Source organism: Corythoichthys intestinalis, chromosome 8, assembly GCF_030265065.1.
Source record: "Corythoichthys intestinalis isolate RoL2023-P3 chromosome 8, ASM3026506v1, whole genome shotgun sequence".
In the NCBI taxonomy this organism is placed as follows: domain Eukaryota; kingdom Metazoa; phylum Chordata; class Actinopteri; order Syngnathiformes; family Syngnathidae; genus Corythoichthys; species Corythoichthys intestinalis.
This window is the reverse complement of record NC_080402.1, coordinates 43,620,608-43,637,867: the sequence shown is the minus strand read 5'-3', so window position 1 is coordinate 43,637,867 and position 17,260 is coordinate 43,620,608. Positions and strand designations below refer to the sequence as shown.

At 37.2% G+C, this 17,260-nt stretch overlaps 2 protein-coding genes across 5 annotated transcripts in view; both read right to left on the bottom strand.

The window, feature by feature from the left end:
• Nucleotides 1-206: 206 nt before the first annotated feature.
• LOC130920014 (noggin-like) lies at nucleotides 207-1,752 on the bottom strand. The gene has a single exon (XM_057842757.1). The coding sequence runs from the start codon at nucleotides 1,385-1,387 to the stop codon at nucleotides 497-499; it is 891 nt and encodes a 296-aa protein (XP_057698740.1). The 5' UTR covers nucleotides 1,388-1,752; the 3' UTR covers nucleotides 207-496.
• A 188-nt stretch (nucleotides 1,753-1,940) lies between these two features.
• The window catches only part of LOC130920013 (target of Myb1 membrane trafficking protein-like), a 64,186-nt gene continuing 48,866 nt past the window's right edge, over nucleotides 1,941-17,260 (bottom strand). Inside the window, exons 1-15 of one of the 4 annotated variants that reach the window (XM_057842753.1) lie at nucleotides 15,365-15,602; nucleotides 11,038-11,122; nucleotides 9,868-9,946; nucleotides 9,556-9,705; nucleotides 9,177-9,311; nucleotides 8,898-9,041; nucleotides 7,281-7,397; nucleotides 6,517-6,650; nucleotides 6,409-6,451; nucleotides 6,192-6,324; nucleotides 5,717-5,780; nucleotides 3,606-3,681; nucleotides 3,153-3,212; nucleotides 3,020-3,059; nucleotides 1,941-2,911 (exon numbers count right to left, since the gene is read on the bottom strand). In XM_057842753.1, coding sequence (XP_057698736.1) covers nucleotides 2,766-2,911; nucleotides 3,020-3,059; nucleotides 3,153-3,212; nucleotides 3,606-3,681; nucleotides 5,717-5,780; nucleotides 6,192-6,324; nucleotides 6,409-6,451; nucleotides 6,517-6,650; nucleotides 7,281-7,397; nucleotides 8,898-9,041; nucleotides 9,177-9,311; nucleotides 9,556-9,705; nucleotides 9,868-9,946; nucleotides 11,038-11,122; nucleotides 15,365-15,437 — 1,479 coding nt within the window. In that variant the 5' untranslated portion in view covers nucleotides 15,438-15,602 and the 3' untranslated portion in view covers nucleotides 1,941-2,765. Of the gene's footprint in view, nucleotides 2,912-3,019; nucleotides 3,060-3,152; nucleotides 3,213-3,605; nucleotides 3,682-5,716; nucleotides 5,784-6,191; nucleotides 6,325-6,408; nucleotides 6,452-6,516; nucleotides 6,651-7,280; nucleotides 7,398-8,897; nucleotides 9,042-9,176; nucleotides 9,312-9,555; nucleotides 9,706-9,867; nucleotides 9,947-11,037; nucleotides 11,123-15,220; nucleotides 15,268-15,364; nucleotides 15,603-17,260 lie in introns of those variants that run through there. The other 3 variants (XM_057842752.1, XM_057842755.1, XM_057842754.1) reach the window with 3 other exon arrangements.

Below are 17,260 nucleotides of genomic sequence, written 5' to 3'. Positions count from 1 at the left end.
GATCAGAGAGAGAGAATTGTGCATATATACTAGTAGATGCAAGAGTCCACCCATTTATTTTTCGATGATCTAATTAATTTGTTAGATTTATGGTGTTGAATGCATGGAGAACAAGACAAAGGAAATGCAAACTTTTTAAAATTTAATTAAAAATAAAAATAAAACATTAGCACAAACAACAACGCTGTTCTTTTTCAGCACATCTTATTTCAATGCAAATTAAGGACACTAACAGATTAGACTTTAATTTCAAAATTTCACTGAATACACAATAAATCAACATATACAGTACAGCAAAAAAAAAAAAAAAATGCAGAGGACTGAGCTACTGTTACAAGAAAATACTACCTTGTAAGTTGCAAGCTAATATTTATTAGAAATCGCTTGATGTGGGAGAATTCCACTAAAATATATATTGGTATTAAAAAAGGAGTAAACATGGAATGCCAATAGATTATATTTCAAGACTAATTCGAGAAATCACAGAGTAAGGCAATCATTTGCATTTACATGCACAAGCTGTGACCACAGGATAAGGCACCGGCCTCCATAAACACTTTCTCATTTCTTCACTAATTCCCACCAACATGCTGATACCAGACATGTCACCCTCAATCTGCTTGGATTCATCATCTCTCACTTTCAAGCAATGCCAAGCCAGAATCTTAATATGTGTTGTTTGAGCTCTCACGCATGCCATGCCACTGGGAAAGGAGCAGCTTCGCACTCTGCCTGACTCATCACAGTCTGTCTGTCGCAACCAGCGTGGCCAGAATGCTGGGCCCACATCCACCCACTGAGAACGCAATCCACATGTGGCAGAATTCACCAGCCAGGTCCGGACTGAGCTGGCAACATCCGGAGGCAGAAAACTGAGCTTCACACCTGAGGCTTCTCTTGCCAACTCCCGCCGCTGGTTTTCTCTAGCCTCCATCAGCACTGCAGAAGCACTGAAGTTGAAGTTCTCTTTGGAAGGTCTTGAGTTGATTCCAACAGGTAGCGAGTCGCCTCTTGACACAGCATCACAGTTACCTTTGTCTGTGCAGACCACAGAGACTTCAGGTGGCTGATCAACAGACATCCAGAATGGGTCAAAAGAGGGTCCGAGAATACGAAGTAGGCGTGAGGGGCGGTAATTCCTTGGTTTGGGTATGGAGGGGAAATTTTTTGCAGTGGTCAGTATGGTGTATGGGCGGAATGGCTGGGAATAAGACGGCAGGCTGCCTCTTAACTGAAGGAATGATGAATCCCCATCCATTTGTTCCCGATTTTGAGCACCAGTTGGAAGGTCATCCTTAGCGGATATGTTCAAGATGGAGGCTGCAGGTACATAGAGGAGTGCAAATACATATATGCAGCAGCAGAGATGAACATCCCAGGAGAGCATAGTCTTTCTGTAGGCCTGAGTGCTGTTCAACAGAAGAATGAAATGTTTCCTGTTCTCGTCTTCTCTTTAGGAGTGAAGTCTGCTCCTAGGTCCTATCATTGAGTGCCGTAGGGATATCATGTTCCAAGCCCCAGACATCCTTGAGTTCTTCAACAATAACATTCACAGAAATTCCAGTTTATCACACAAGAGGTTTACTTAACATTGAGCATGGTCATCACACCCCTCAGTCAGGATCTAATGTTTAGACTATCTTCCATCTGCAAAAACACCTGAAAAACCGTATTTTGGTTAACTACTGTATTTTACTATTCAAGCCATACTTTAGAATTGTCTGAAATCAAGCTGACAAACCATAACAAATGAAAAAACATGTCTCAAGTGAATGAGTTCAAGTCTGATTAAACGTTAACCTCTTTGCGGACGTCAAAATGTATCCCAAAAGGACGAATTACCATAGTTAAGAAACTGCTAACTGGCAATGGAAAAATAGTGATTTAAAAAAATCCAAAAGGAGAAATGCAAACAATGCTGGATCCATTTATTTTGCCACTATAAAACTTTCGTCAATGGCAAACAAAACTTGCATAACATTTCTTTTAATATGAGAAAAACTTTTTCAAACTGAGATTTTTAAATCAACATTATAATGCTTTTCATAAATACATCCATGTACATTATTTTCTATACTGTACACAATAAAGTACAATAAAGCATCCGATTTATTACTGCATTTTTGCAGTGGATAAAGCAGTAGGTCTTCAGGTGAACTTAATTACCCCAAACAATACTGTTGAGTTCACTTTAGTATCACCTTAAATTCTTTGCATTTTCTACAATCAAATAATGTGAGGGGTAATAAAATACCAGCTCTCGACAAACTGTTGATACTATTCAATTAAAGACAAACTGCAGTGGTAACAGATATACTCTAGAGCAAAACACATACTGCAGTTTCTTGATTGGTCTCTTGTTTGTGTTTTTTATGTTATGCCACTTTACTATGATGTTACAGGGCCAAACATGACTGGTCTAATATAACTACTACTTACAACTTACCAAAGGCCTAATTTTCTGATTTTTTTTTTTTTTTTTTTTTTTTTTAACTTTAAAAAATTTTAACTCCTCCTCTATGCTGATCTTTGTGTTTGTTTTATACATTGTTGTATAAATTTATACATGGGAATATTGCCGCAGTGACAATAAATTTACCTCACAGAATGAATAGATTACACGTCAACATAGTAATCTGAACTGAATTGCACCAATTGTTGGAAACAATACTTTTAGACATGTTATAGTACTTAACATTCGGTGTGATAACAAGTGCTTGTTCAAAAAAACCAAACTATTTTCTCATGTTTCATTGCTCCCAAACCTAGAGGGAAAAAAGCTTGTCATGTGAATTGTCCTGTTGCCTTGTCGACTGTGGCAGCAGTCTTGTTGTCGAAGGCAGTGTTCCACAAGATGTATGGTAATGTTGGTCAGATTCCTTTGCCCGATCATCCAAAAACTTATCAAACTCTGAGAAACAAATATCCGAGAGTGAGCTTTGCAGTATTACATAGAAATATTCAGAAATGGTGAGTCAGAAACATTACATTTACGGTATTAAGAAAGTAACCGACGCACCTTCACTGGAGACTCCCTCACTGACTGCAGACTGGTCTTGCTAAATTTTAAGATAAAGGAAACCACAAAACAGTATCCGATTTTTCAAACTGAATTTGTTACAGTATTGGTCTGAAGAAATTAATTATCTCACCATATCACTAGTCAGCCATTTATCCACATTGTTCTGAAGTGTGTTTTTGGCTTGTCCGATCTAACAGGAAAAGCAATACAAAGAGATTTGAACATTACATGACAGGTAAAAGTTTTTGAAGCATTTTACACAATAGCCCCTCTGCATGTGTGAAGAATAATGTACTTTTTTAGCCACCAATGAAAAATAAATACAATTTTTTTGCTAACTGAGTATGACTGACAGAAGCTGACGAGACAATGACTGCACATACTGTAGTTGCTATCTTATTTACTTTGCTTAACCAAGAAATTACTGCAAGAGGAAACACACAACATGGGCATTACCCAATAATGCAATATTTTTTTTCAAAACAATTAGTTTAAGACTAAATCAGCATGCTTTTAAATTTAATAATATTTGCATCAAGAAAAAAGATAACAATCAACTCAAATTTCATTGGTTCATACGTACAGATCCTGTGACTTGCAGCCTTGAGTCTAAGGCCTCAGCAAGCCCCTCTACAGCTCCAGGTTCTTCATACCTGACACTGAAAACACATGAATACTTCCTTTTTATTCCATAGAACATTCACATGAAAAGAAATGTGAATACTATGTTTTATATAAACCATGCAAAAATGGGAACCTCAAAATCTGAGAACGGCATACAGTTCGGAAATCAACATCAGAGTCAATATTTAAAGGTGGAAACCATTTTTCAAAGTCTCACAAAATTGCCAGTATAGTGAACTAGCAGTATCGCCCAGCATTGCTGGGCATATTACTTGCGCTGAGATGTTGGGGCCATAGTATGTTAAATCGACACGTATGGCCCAGCGTTGCTCGGGTGTGTGTCACGTAAACGCAATACAACCGAATAGCGTATTAATCATACTTTCCTTAGAAATGCAGCTGGAATGTAGTAATAGTAAAAGGACACCATAAATTGTTAATGCGCGATGACTTTTCCTACACTGTGAACAGTATTGTGTACAGCGACGTGGAGAAGAATCAGAGACAGTTTTTCACTTTCACACTTTCTGCTCTTGTGCCTCATACACCACACAAGCCCAGGAAACAGCGCCTTTATTGAATGGAAACAACAGAACATAACAGTAGGCAACCACTACTCTCAGTTATGGTTGCCACAACTACCCATGAATCTTCCCTTACTAGTATTCTGGAAAATTGTACATTTTTTGGGGAATCCAGAGTCTTGTTGTGGAGTACTCAAAGACAAACCGTATCATTACAGCACATTTAAATTTGTACATGTAACAGTAATGTTTGAAAGCCAACTTTGACATTGCAAGTGCAAGAGACGCGTCTTTTGCCCAAAAATATGGCGCTGTTGCCTCCACAATCAGGTCAAATTTTCAATGCTAATTATTGGACTTTCGAATTAATTTTCCGCACTAGATGGAGGCCTACAGAGATCAAATTCATCGAGGAACACTCCCAGACACATTAAGTACAACTGTGTCAAATTTCGACATGCACACACCCCCACACACAGACATAGTTCCATTTATGTACTGTATACTAGTAAGTATAGATATAGATTAAGGTTTTAGTGATAGCAGCAGTATGTAGAAAATAAATGTAAATACATTTTAGATGAATGCCAGTCATCAGCCAATCAAATGTGCATTTGAGGAGGGAAATTGGACTGGCACATTCAGCAAGTGAAAAGGGGTAATTGTAAGTCTGAACATCATGAAAATGATTCACTTCATAGGGTTAGGCAGGTAGGATCAATTCTATCCTTACAACATATGGGAAAACAATCTACTTTACCTATAAAAGTGAACTCATGATATAATGCAAATAACGTTGCTTAAAAGTTAGTGGGGACAATTTAGGCATCCTGAAAAGTTGGTAGTGTTATGTCCCTACTGTCCCTATGCAAACCTACGCCCCTGGGCAAGACAGCTCGTTAGCCTCCCGCGTTGGCTTAATCTTACGTTAAGAGAAACACCTTTGTTTGCCTATTTATTTTGGAGTGAGTAGCTGGGAGGGACGCCATACGTCCCTACTGCTAATACATTGGAATCCAGTTGTTTTTTTCGGCTTTGGGAAGGGAATGAACCGCATTCATACAGATATAATCCTGGGATACCTCGTGTCTGATTTAGATATTTTATAGGCCAGGGGTATACATTACATCGATTGAAACGCTAGTGTGAGTAGCTCGTGGCACACCCCCTCGCCCCCCTCAAAAAATATTTTTTTAATGCACATAGTTAATTATAATGTAACCACATATGTTGATCACACAGTTGTTACCACACAACTATTACCGCTGTTGAGGTAGATCGTGTGAGGATGTCTGCTTGAAAATTAGATCTTGGAGCAAAAAACAATGAGCACCTCTGCAATAGGCAATTCGCTTCACCATTTTAGACGTCCACAGCTTGTTGATTTATGCTACTTGGCAATCTCAAAACCACCAAATCAATCAATTAAGTAATGGTGCATCCGAGAGTTTGTCGGATCATGCTCCCTTAACAACGGTTTCTAGGACACATGATTGTCAATGGCTGTTTAGGTGGGAGAGTTTGCGAAAGGTCAATTACCACTCACCTCTTTCTCAGCTCTGCTAAGGAACTGCCTCGGGTTTGTGCAAACATGTCAAACTCTTCCTCATCTTCTGAAAGAGAAGATTTTTTAAAATCACTGATACATGATAAACATGGAAAAAAAAAAAAAAAAAAAAAAAAAACAACAACTGAGTAAACATCCCTTCAAGTGACCCAGATTGTTTTCTGGGTCACTTGAAGGGATGTTTACTTCGTTAGTAGACTACTCACAGTATATTGTATGTGCTGCGACAATAGCATAATATGGGTTGGCGCAATAGTAGTGCTGACAAAGAGTTTTTTGTCAGTCAGTCAGTAGCTATGTCACACTACGCAAGACATCGTGACCACCCCACCCGCCCCCAACAACACAAACCGTCGCCACAAAAGTCAAAGATACTCCACAACGTGTTTGTTGGGCTAGAATCGGGCTGAAATCGTGCAGTCTGAGTCAGACATAAGATGGACTTAAAACTCACTGTGGTTTGCAGTCTGCCTCTCATTGGTCCACTTGTTGACTTCAGGTTGATTGTTTGTTGTAATGACGGCGGGTTGACTCATTGCTGAGGGCTCTGGGCTAAGGTCGATGAGGTCCAGGCGGCTAACAGAACTCTGGTAGGATGATTATTAAAGTGGAGTGTATGTTGAGATTTTGAATAACTAGTAAAACAGATACAGAATGTGAATGCTACGTACCTGTTCAGTATTTGTAATTTGTGCCTTGTTAAGCCTGTCAAACCTAAAGAGACTATGATTAAGATTCAGCATAAAAAATGTCTCTAAATTAGAAAAGCTGACACTTACCTTTCATAACGAATGAAAGCGTTGTTGAGGTCATCATTAACCACCAGAAGCTCCTCAATGAGTTCTTCATCCAGCAATTGGGGAATGAGTTCCACCACTCGAGTCTGCATGTTTTTACACACTGAGTAAAGTTGCTGCTTTGACAGAGGACAGAAAAGTGATTAATAGACTGCTATTGCATAGAAAATAGAATTAAACATTAGCACCAGATATTTCACACATTTTACAGAAAGCCTTGACTGTTCAGTAATACAGTGATCCCTTGTTTTTCACGCTTAACGGGGATTGCCCCTCACCCCTATGAAAATCCGCTAAGTATTTTTTTTGGTTGTGTTTAATGTATTTATTCAGATATAACAGCACTTGAAAGAGATATATACAGTACATATAAGACATGTTTTCCCCTTTTTCCCCCCAAAGTAAAATTAAAACAAACAAAAACCTTATATGAATATGTACATTTTAATTGATTTTAAGCACTGCAAATGTAATAATTATGATATAAATGAGTTATATACAAAAAAAAAGATTTGTACACATATGCATGCATATATCTTAACATTTTTAAATAAAATACTGTATTTATTAAATTCCTTTTAAGTGAAAAAAATCCGCAATGGACTGGGGGCCCAAAGTTTGAAGGGCAATATAGCGAAGGATCACTGTGAAGTCATAAAAGTAAAAAGCCTTAATTCAAACAATTACAGCAAGCCAGTAAGAATGTAAATATAATATACTGTCTAAAACATAAAATACATACACACCTGCAGGAGTTCCGTATCATCCTGCTTGCTCTGTCCAGGTTTAAGTTCATTCAGCATTTCAGACATTACATTAAGGTTTCCCTTTACACGTGAAAGTTCTTGCTGCAGCTTTTCTTTCTAAGGCAAAAGAAGGGAGAAAAAAAAAATTAAATGGCACCCCCTACAATGCAATATAATAGTGTTTATCATTTCACTTTAGGTAACAACAGCTTCTTGTATAAACATGGATTGGCTCCTTAAAGCCTGCCAAGCCAAGTGTATTGTTCACTTTACTTATGTATTATTTATCATTAACATCTTACCAGAACACTCTTCCTCAATGAGCAGGTGGTGCTATTGCCTATGACTGCCAATAGAGAGTACGCAGGTCTGATATTTTTAGTCGCATTGTTCGATATTATCCGGTAGCCGATTATATCGGCCGATAAAAGCATTTTAAATTGATATCGGATAATATCGACATCGGTTTTTCATTATCGGTTTTGGGCCAATACAGTATGCATATGGCTGTGCTGTCATGTCCACTTATTGCCTGGCTTTGCTTCTGGTGTTTTGTCGACTCCTGAGGCCGCTAAGGGGTCATTTGTTTTAATAAGTTTCAGCACTTTCTGCTTACGTACCATATGTTGACGTAAGCTCATCGCGAATAGAGAGAGCTAAATGGACGAGCAAACGTCTGCAGCCAGTGTACCATAGCAGTTGTGTAGTAGAGCCAGAGCATTGTGTAGTATATTGGAGATGTGTATATTTCGTTTTGTTTGCATTTGTAGTAAAAATGTGACTACATTTTTTCATTGCTTGCCAGATGCACTACCAGTTGCTATTCAAATTGACACGTGGTGTATACTTTGCTATATTTTGTGACTATTTCATATTATTGACGCAATATTTTGTTGTTTTCAGTTTTACAAAAAAGTATCAGAGCTCTTGTCAAGAGAAAGCCAATTCAACTTTACTCCAACGTCTAACTTCTTTTTAGAGCCTGATTTGTTAGCTATCTTTTGATTTGTGTACCCACACACACATTGAGGACAGAATAAGTGCCTTATTGGCCCTTTGCACTTGATCAAAAAAACTGATGTTTGCACTATTTAAATTTCAACAATAAATATAGTGATGCAATATAGCCACTTTCCCCATAATTTCAGTTGAAGTTGTTCTCTTATTGCCACACTATGTTCAGTTGCAAAACCATAAACTTGTTACATTCATCATTAGTAAAGCATCCAGTGGGGCATTACAATACAATTAGCCATAAAATGTTAAGTCCACGACCAAGTATATCAGTATTGAATTTTTGGAGTTGGACAATACAGTATCGGGATATCAGTTATCGGTTAAAAAGTCATCTCTAATTTTTCAGGTTCTGTATTTTACCCTTATGTCAGGCCTATGTGTGTGAAGTGTGCATATTCTCCATGTGCTAGTGTTTTCATATGATGCATTAGTGCAAATAAATGGGAGGTACTTGCAACAATTGAATTTGGAAATAAACCAAATACACCTATGTAAAGGAGTGTACACAGTATACAGCATATCAAATAAATGGGATTAAAAATCTGGATAACCAAGTCCTGTTTTTCATCTCGATGAGATTTTCTATTGTAGAGGTGGTACCTGTGCTGCAGAGAGAGCACCTAGTTCTTCACTGGGCTGGGATGCAGGTGATGCATTTGTAGCAGAAGATTTGGAAGGTGTTTGTTGTTGTGACTGATTGGGAGGAGCATCCTTGGACTCATTGGTTTCGTTTTCAGGCACAGTCTGATGGCAATGAAGGTAGAACACAACATTAGACAGATGTCTATTAGTATAGTAATTACCAGTACATTATAGACATTATGCCATTTTGATATAAACTGTTATGAAGTATTTTTACCCGCCTGCAGAAAGACTCACCCTGCTGGGAGTGTGAATGGGAGATAGCGCATCAAGGTCTGTCATGGGAAATTCCAACCCTCGTCTCCTCAGGTCATCGTAAACATACACCACACCCGCAAGAGAGGGGGAAGTACGGAACGCGTCAGCCCATGACTGAGAAAAGCACAGAGAACCCTCAGTATAACTCCATGGAGACATAACAAATATGTATTCATATAAATAACAAGGAGAAAAGAGAAGACAAAGAACATTAACATTTCCTGTAATCCTTATTCAAGAGAACTCATCATCTTACTTTTAAGTACGAGCTCACAAGAACATTAACTGTAACATCCATTAGTGCCATAAGAAAATACATGAACTCTAAAAGCTTACGGAAAAAATAGAGTTTAGATACCTGTATGAGACTCAGCACTCTGTCATGGAGGGCAGTGGGCGGGTTATATTTGGGTAAAATGGCTCGCACCAAAACTCCTTCAACAAACTCTTGCGATGCCACAAAAACATGGAAACGATGGCCACAGTTCTTTACGCATGCCTCTAGAACCTATGAGACAGGAAATAATAAAGTACTGTCCCAAACAACAAAGGTACTGTTTGTTGAAAAACTAATTGTTTTATTGATTTTTTTGTATAAGCACACTATACACTCAGCACAAAACAAAAACAAAACAAATAAATAAATAAATAAAAACACATAAATACTCACAGTAAGGGCCAACATGATTTCTCTGAAGTTTTTGTTACCCACAATTCTCTTCTTAATAGCTTTGACTGCATCTTTAGGACTGGAAAACATGTTAAAGACGAGACGTTATATCCTTTACAATCATTGTACTAATTAATTGATGATGAGGATGTTTGATAATTGATGAACGTTGTTTTGCATCATTCTGCAGGAATTAAGAACTCAAGAAAGGTTATTGTACCGCATACTAAAATGATCTTGTACAACCGATGCCCAGTTACAGCAAACAAAAATGCATTGCAACTAATTGGCAGGGTTTGGCACATCAAAGCATGATTCACTTAGAATGTTCAGCACAAGGAAATGCCAAGGTTAAAATGACAACACAATTTCAAAAATAAATAATTTTTTTTTAAAAACAACATTTTTCTCAGCAATGTACCGTGTCACAGATGTGGATGTAAGACAATGAAGGGAGTGAAGAGAAATTGAATGTGTCTTTGAAAATTAAATTCATTAGATTTAACTATTATAGCTGTACATTTTGTACTGCCTTGTCCTCATCGGAATCGCGGGTACACCGAAGTCAATATTAGTTGGCTTTGGGAAAGACTGGGGACTTGGTTGCCCCGCTAATATAAACAAACAATCATACTCAAAGACACATTTAGAGACAACTTAGTTTTCAGTGAAGATGACATGCATATTTTTGAAACCAATTTAAAAAAAGCAAAAAGATAAAATTAAAAAAAAAAAAAAACATACAAGCACAGGGAGTTCATGCAGGTTTCATGAAAATCTGAACCCGTAAACTTTTCATTCTAGACAAAATGTGCACCGCTACTTATGGTACTATAATATTCACTGTAAAGTTCGTCTGTACTTTTTTAGTGTGTAAGTAAAGTAAAATTGTGGTTTAGAATAAAGCAAATCATGAAAGATCATAAAGATTACGAGTATTTGCATTCAAGTGTGGCTTAAACAGCAGAAATACTGTGGCGCTCTGCATTTTTACCTAGATTTGCACCAAAATGCAATTAGCTCCCTTCTAACAACTACCACTACATATACTGTAATAGGCAGCAGAGGTTGCTTTACTTTCACTGTTTTTTGTTGTTGTTGTTTCTCTACAGACCACTTCAAACACGACTTAAATAACTGATCATAACAAATGATATTATTTCATCATACCCCTCGTCTGTCTCATTGATGATGTCACAAATCTCCATGTTAAGGCCCCAGTCCTCTGACTGTCGAGACCCACTGGTTGCTTGCTCTGAAAACCAAAAAAGGAGGAAAAGGCATTGAGAACTAGTGAAGCGATATAAAATACAGGCAATACAACTGTATGGAAACCGAAATGATTTAAATCTAATATATTTTGACGGACATAATAGTTCCTGAAAATGTATCAGTTGTTAGATTGCAACAAATTATAGGCGACAATAATATTGACACATATGCATACATTTTCCAAAAATAGCACAGATTAGTAAACACATTTGATTCTGACGGACACATAGAAACCTAAACTTAAACTATTTTGTAACAACAGCCAACTTTTTTCAGACCTCACGTGTTCCTAATAACCTCTTTAAATCTCCTTCAATCCTTTCGCCCCCCTCTCCATGCTTATCTACCCCATCTACTCTGTTGCATCTACTCCCCCTTCCACTTCCACTTTACAGCTCCGTGCATTTCATGTGACTGTCAGCTGGTTGTTTGGCTCATAAGGAGCTGAAGCCCCACTGGCATTTATGTGCGAGAATGAGTGAATGAGATAGGAGGTGGGAAGAGTTGCGAAGTCCTTGCAACATTCTGTCACTAATTGAGTGCGCAGATATATCTGAATTTCCTGGTTTCACCTGTCAATCTTCACTCGATGCTATATTTTTCAAAAGAAGACAGAATCATTTAACATAAACTGGAATGTCTTTTATTTGACACCTCAAAAAAGCACATCAGTTGCATGGAATGAGTAGATAAGTGTGGAACTTAGTGCTAACTCCCATTTTTCACTGTGAACATAGTATTAATTAGTACTTCTGTTTAACTATTACACAAAAAACCTAAGACACTTTAAAAGCAACAACACTGCCAGTGCACTTGTAGATTACACGGACAGAAGTATGTGGACACAAAAACAACACGTCACGAGTTTCTTGGGGAAAAAAAAAAAGTAGCATATGTCTACTGCAATAATGGCCAATTCATCCAGAAGAACATGCTTATTTTTTGGGTAGTTTATTCCAAACGCAATATGACATTAGGGTCTCACAGTCGTCTAAGTCAGTGCTTCTCAATTATTTTCTGTTACGCCCCCCCCATCACCAAAGACGCAAACATTTCGCGTCCCCCCCAACTCTCTGCCGCAGCTGTAAGTAGTATAATTTGTCAATAAAATTATTATTATAAGTACACCTCTGCATAGCATTGTGTCCATTTTAATATTAAAATATATCAACCTACAATAAAGTATAACTTTATTAACATTGTTTTATTTGAAACAGAAAAGACAAAGCGCATCAATTTGCCAGAATTTAAACAAAATAATAAAAAATACAAATCACACCTAAACTGTAAAAATACCCTGAAGATACATTTTTTGATCATGATATTGAAAAATAAAATTTAATAAAATCAATAAACAATAATAAATTCTAATTGATTAGCAACATTTACTCATTAGGACAATATGCCAAACAATTTGAATGAAAAAAAAAAACAAAAATTATTAGAACCGTGTCATTGGACATAGTTTTAATTTTTGCTGTTGGTAAAATCAGCTCCTTCACTAAGGTGTGGTTATTTTGCACTGAGCAACTTGGTATACTACATTATAGGATACTAAAAGTACTCGCTGGTTTACTGATGCAACACTGACAAAGCGGGACAATTTTTGACAATATTCAGCACGTTTTCGTTGGAAAAAAAAAACAATAAGTGGCTTATCAGTGTGATTGGGGTCTAGTGTCTTTAAGTGAAGTCTTAATTGATTTGGCTTCCTGCAGCCTGCTGCAAACATTTTTAAACACAGTAAACAGACTGACATTTCCTCGTCTCCCACTGGATTAAAAGTGAAAGCCAAAAGCCAAACGCTACGTACGCTTTGTCATAATTCCTCAACTGGGCTCTTCATATCTCCAGTGCTCTTTGCTGTGTGCTCTTGTTTGGTTCAAAAAACCTGTGCACACTCTGAAAATGAGAGCAGAACTTCCACCCGCTAAGTGGATGTGCAATTACACTTTATTCTAGTACAGCAAAAAACTATGTTACCCAAGGTCACATGTGCCACCCCCGGCATCGCTCTGCACCCTCCTTGGGGGGCCCGCCCCACTATATGCATGACTGAACCTTGCTTGGTGCTTTGGGATACTCAGTCTGGGACAGAAAAAGGGCCTTGAGTTGTAATCATCAACTATCATAAAGTTGGTAGAAAGATTGAAGGAAGTATTGGAATGATCAATTGATTCGTCCCAAAGCCATTTATTGTAAAACCATTTCCCCCCGTTAAGTGGCTGTTGTAAGAAATTATGCAAATGTTCTGTTTCATAAGGGACAGTCTCATGTTCTGAACCTCCTTGTCCAAACTCACATTCTTACCTAATACAGAAAGATATATTTCATTGCAAACCAGGGCAAAAGCAAATGCAAATAGCAACATATCAATTTAAATTTTAATTTACAGTCTATAATACATATAAAGTAATTATTTTCTTAGTATTGTTTATCTGAATTAAAATATTGTTTTTGTTCCATCTGAGCTGAAAATAATAAATAAATAGGTATGGCCAGCAACAGTATTTTGACAAAATCACAGTTTAGGTAGAAATATTCTTATCAGGTAGATACTTTTTGAGTAGTAAAATGCAAGTTATGACTAAATTAACTAATTGGCTGCCATTGACAGTGATAGACATCTAATCCATTTGGACTGGGAGGGCTGCCTCTCTGGAGTCGTATCTTGCATCATCACAAATTGTACTGAAAGAGTTATTATTATTATTATTATTTATTTATTTTTTTTATGTTTTGTTTGTTTTAATTGGATTATACAGTACACACATTGATATATATGCAGGGGTGAAAGTGGCTAGAATTTTTTGCTCCCAGACGTGAAGGTTGCCATGGAGCCAGAAATTTTATTTATTTTTTCATTCAAAATCGTATTTTTTCAATGATTTTCAAAATAAATGTTAACAAAAACAGCAATAATCCCAACCTCCATCTCCTAATTTTTATTTTCCGTCATTTCCTCACATACTAAATGCCAAATCTCAATTTTTACTACTTAAGAACATACGATATATATTCAAATTGAAGTTAATGTTAACATTTACCTTTTTTTTTTTTAATAATAAAGATGTAAAATACATTCAGAAAAATATGTACAAATGACTTATATTATGCAGAGTGAAATGGAATATATTTCGAAAATCGCACAAACATTGACTTTTTTCAATCATAAGGAAATGAATAAGTAGCCTAACAAAAATGAACAAATATAAGTCCAAAGTGCACATTGACAGCTAAGATGTTCTGAACCTCCCCATCAGAGCAAATAAAACTAAATATGATAAATAAGCCTCCTCAACTCTTTCGTTGCTCTTAAAGATTTGATCCATTTTATGTTGCATTGCCCTTTTGGCCTTTCGCATCAATTCAAAAAGTTTTTTGTTTTTTTTTGCTCTTCCAGAAAACATGCACATTTGAACCAATCAGAGCTAACCATCTCTGCTGATCACATGTCAGTATGTCAGCCAATTGAACGGCTAAATGAGTCCAGACGTTTTGCTTTGCTGCTTGCATTCGCACATTGACGTGACTCATCATCGTCAGACTCAGATGACTGCAGCAGCTGGGGAGAACGCCATGCCGTCCGTGGAATAAAATCAATACTAAATATTGGTGGAAACGGATTACGCTACACAAGCACTTTATTATGCTTGTTGTTAACACTTGTGTATGTAAATCTGATGTTGGTATATTGTGCCATGTGTGGCAGCTTAGCATTTTTTTTTTTTTTACATAGCGTTTTGACAGTTGCTGTCATATTTTCTGAATCAAAGCACCATGTACCAGAACAGCATTCCGGCCCTGAATCTTATACCGGAACTGCGTTCCTGACCGTTCTGGCCCACTTTCACCCCTGTATATATGACTCCCCCTGCTGGTTCTAATAAAAAAGAAAACTGCAGGTGATGGCACGTCTGCATTGAAAACAGAACAGTTCTTCAAATGTTGGGGCATTGTCTACAATGATTATCTTAACATCCGAATATTACCATTAAAATTAAGTTCCTACATTCATTGGCAGCCTGAGTTAGCGTTTAACAAAAAGCAGCCAATCAATTGACAGATTAAAGGGACTCACCTAACGCCTGCCTCAGTCTCAGTCGCGTGATATGTTATCGTGGTGCTGACTGACAAATTTGGATGACACCTCGATTTCATTTGAACTTGAAACATACAAATAGGTCAATATATGAACTGACCGCTCAATCGTAGTGCTACTCACCGATTCTCTGGCCAACAGGTGTTGAAAAGGGGTTTGCTATGAGAAACTCCATTTTCTCCCCGAGAGAAAACATCCTGGATGGTCAGCAGCGTTTAGTGAAAGTCAAAGTTTGTTAGCAAGTCTATGTTGTGCTCTCTGCAGCTTGCCTCAGCGTCAGAACTCAGAAACTGGCTGATTGTCACGTGAACGCTCATACGCACACACACAGGAAGTGTGTAGAGAACGCTAATCCTCTGGAAATGCGGAAGTGATAGGCAATGAATAAAGTAGTAGAAAACTAAACAATACGCGATTGTAGAAAATGGCTGCGGTCTGTGTATGTAATGGTTTGTTGTTGTTGTTTTTTTTTTTTTTGTAAGTCGACAGTTTTAACAGTACACAAAACTATGTACTCAAATTGGTCAAAATTGGAAACTTAGATCAGTCTTTAGCATCATCTAGTGCCATCTTTGAATATTACAATTACGCTCTACACGCAAAATTGAAAAGGTACCGTTATTATGCTTAACAAAAACTCTCTCTCTGTGTATATTTGCTATGTACAGTATAATATTCCTAGGGTGCTCTGGATTCGACAGCTGGAATTTAACATACGAATATTTTTGTCACGATATGACGTAGTAGATCCCTTTTATTTTGACTTAATTACCGCCAGATGGTAGCATTGAATCGGTAAATAAGAGTAAGCAAACATCGTTCCATCCCTTTCCAAACACCCTTTATCTATGCCAGGCAGGGTCGCAGGGTGCTGGAGCCTATCCATACACGGAGATTAGGTGGGGGGGCATAAAATGTTGTCTATAAAAGTTGTAAAGCAATAAAACAAACAACATAAATTAATGAAATTAACAAAAAAAATGTATGATGGGTCAAAATTATTTTTCTGACCGATAATTCATAGACTTCATAATGAGATTGACGGCTCAGATTCAACCTTCACTGTGCCACGCCTTCAAGTAAGGGGGCATCCCACAATCCGCTTCACTTATTCGCAGTCAGTCGCAGCGACACATGCAGCGATCCAACGCCGGATTTATGTTGAAAAAGTACGAAAGCTGTACCGTATACAAACAGGAAGGATTGTGTCAGGAGTGATTTATTCGACGATTCAAGGTAATTATTATATTTTTCATTTTTCCACAAGAATTTTCAACGTAAAAAGCTCTTTCTTGTAAGGCTGCCGTCTCATTGTCTAACATACTAGCATCATTCTTCGACATATTTACATAAAACGAATGCTAACTTCACCTTTTCTTACTTTTAACCAAGAATCGAGACTGTTATACGTCCATATCTATCAAGAATTCAGGGATTTAAACATTTATTCACAAGAATTTTCACCAGAAAAGCTCTGTTTACGTATGGCGGGCGCCACATTGACTGACAGACTAGCATCGTACTTTGACGTATTTCCGTAAAATAAATGCTAACTTCACAATTTTTTTTACTTTTAACCAAGAATCGAGACTGTTATACGTCCATATCTATAAATAATTCAGGGATTTCAACGTTTATTCACAAGAATTTTCACCGGAAAACTCTGTTTACGTATGGCGGCCGCCACATTGACTGACGGACTAGCATCGTACTTTGACATATTTACGTAAAATAAATGCTAACTGCACGTTTGGTTTTTTTTTTTTTTTTTTTTTTTTTTTTGCTTTTAACCAAGAATCAACACTGTTTTATGTCCATATCTATAAAGAATTCAGGGATTTAAGCATTTATTCACAAAAAATTTCACCAGAAAAGATTTTACGTATGGCGGCCGCCACATTGACTGACAGACTAGCATCATACTTCGACATATTTACGTAAAATAAATGCTAATTGCATGGTTTTTTTTGCTTTTAACCAAGAATCGAGACTGTTTTACATCCATATCTATAAAGAATT

Bases quoted from the DNA above. Each gene is read 5' to 3' on its own strand.
- LOC130920014 (XM_057842757.1), bottom strand. From the start codon at position 1,387: ATGCTCTCCTGGGATGTTCATCTCTGCTGCTGCATATATGTATTTGCA.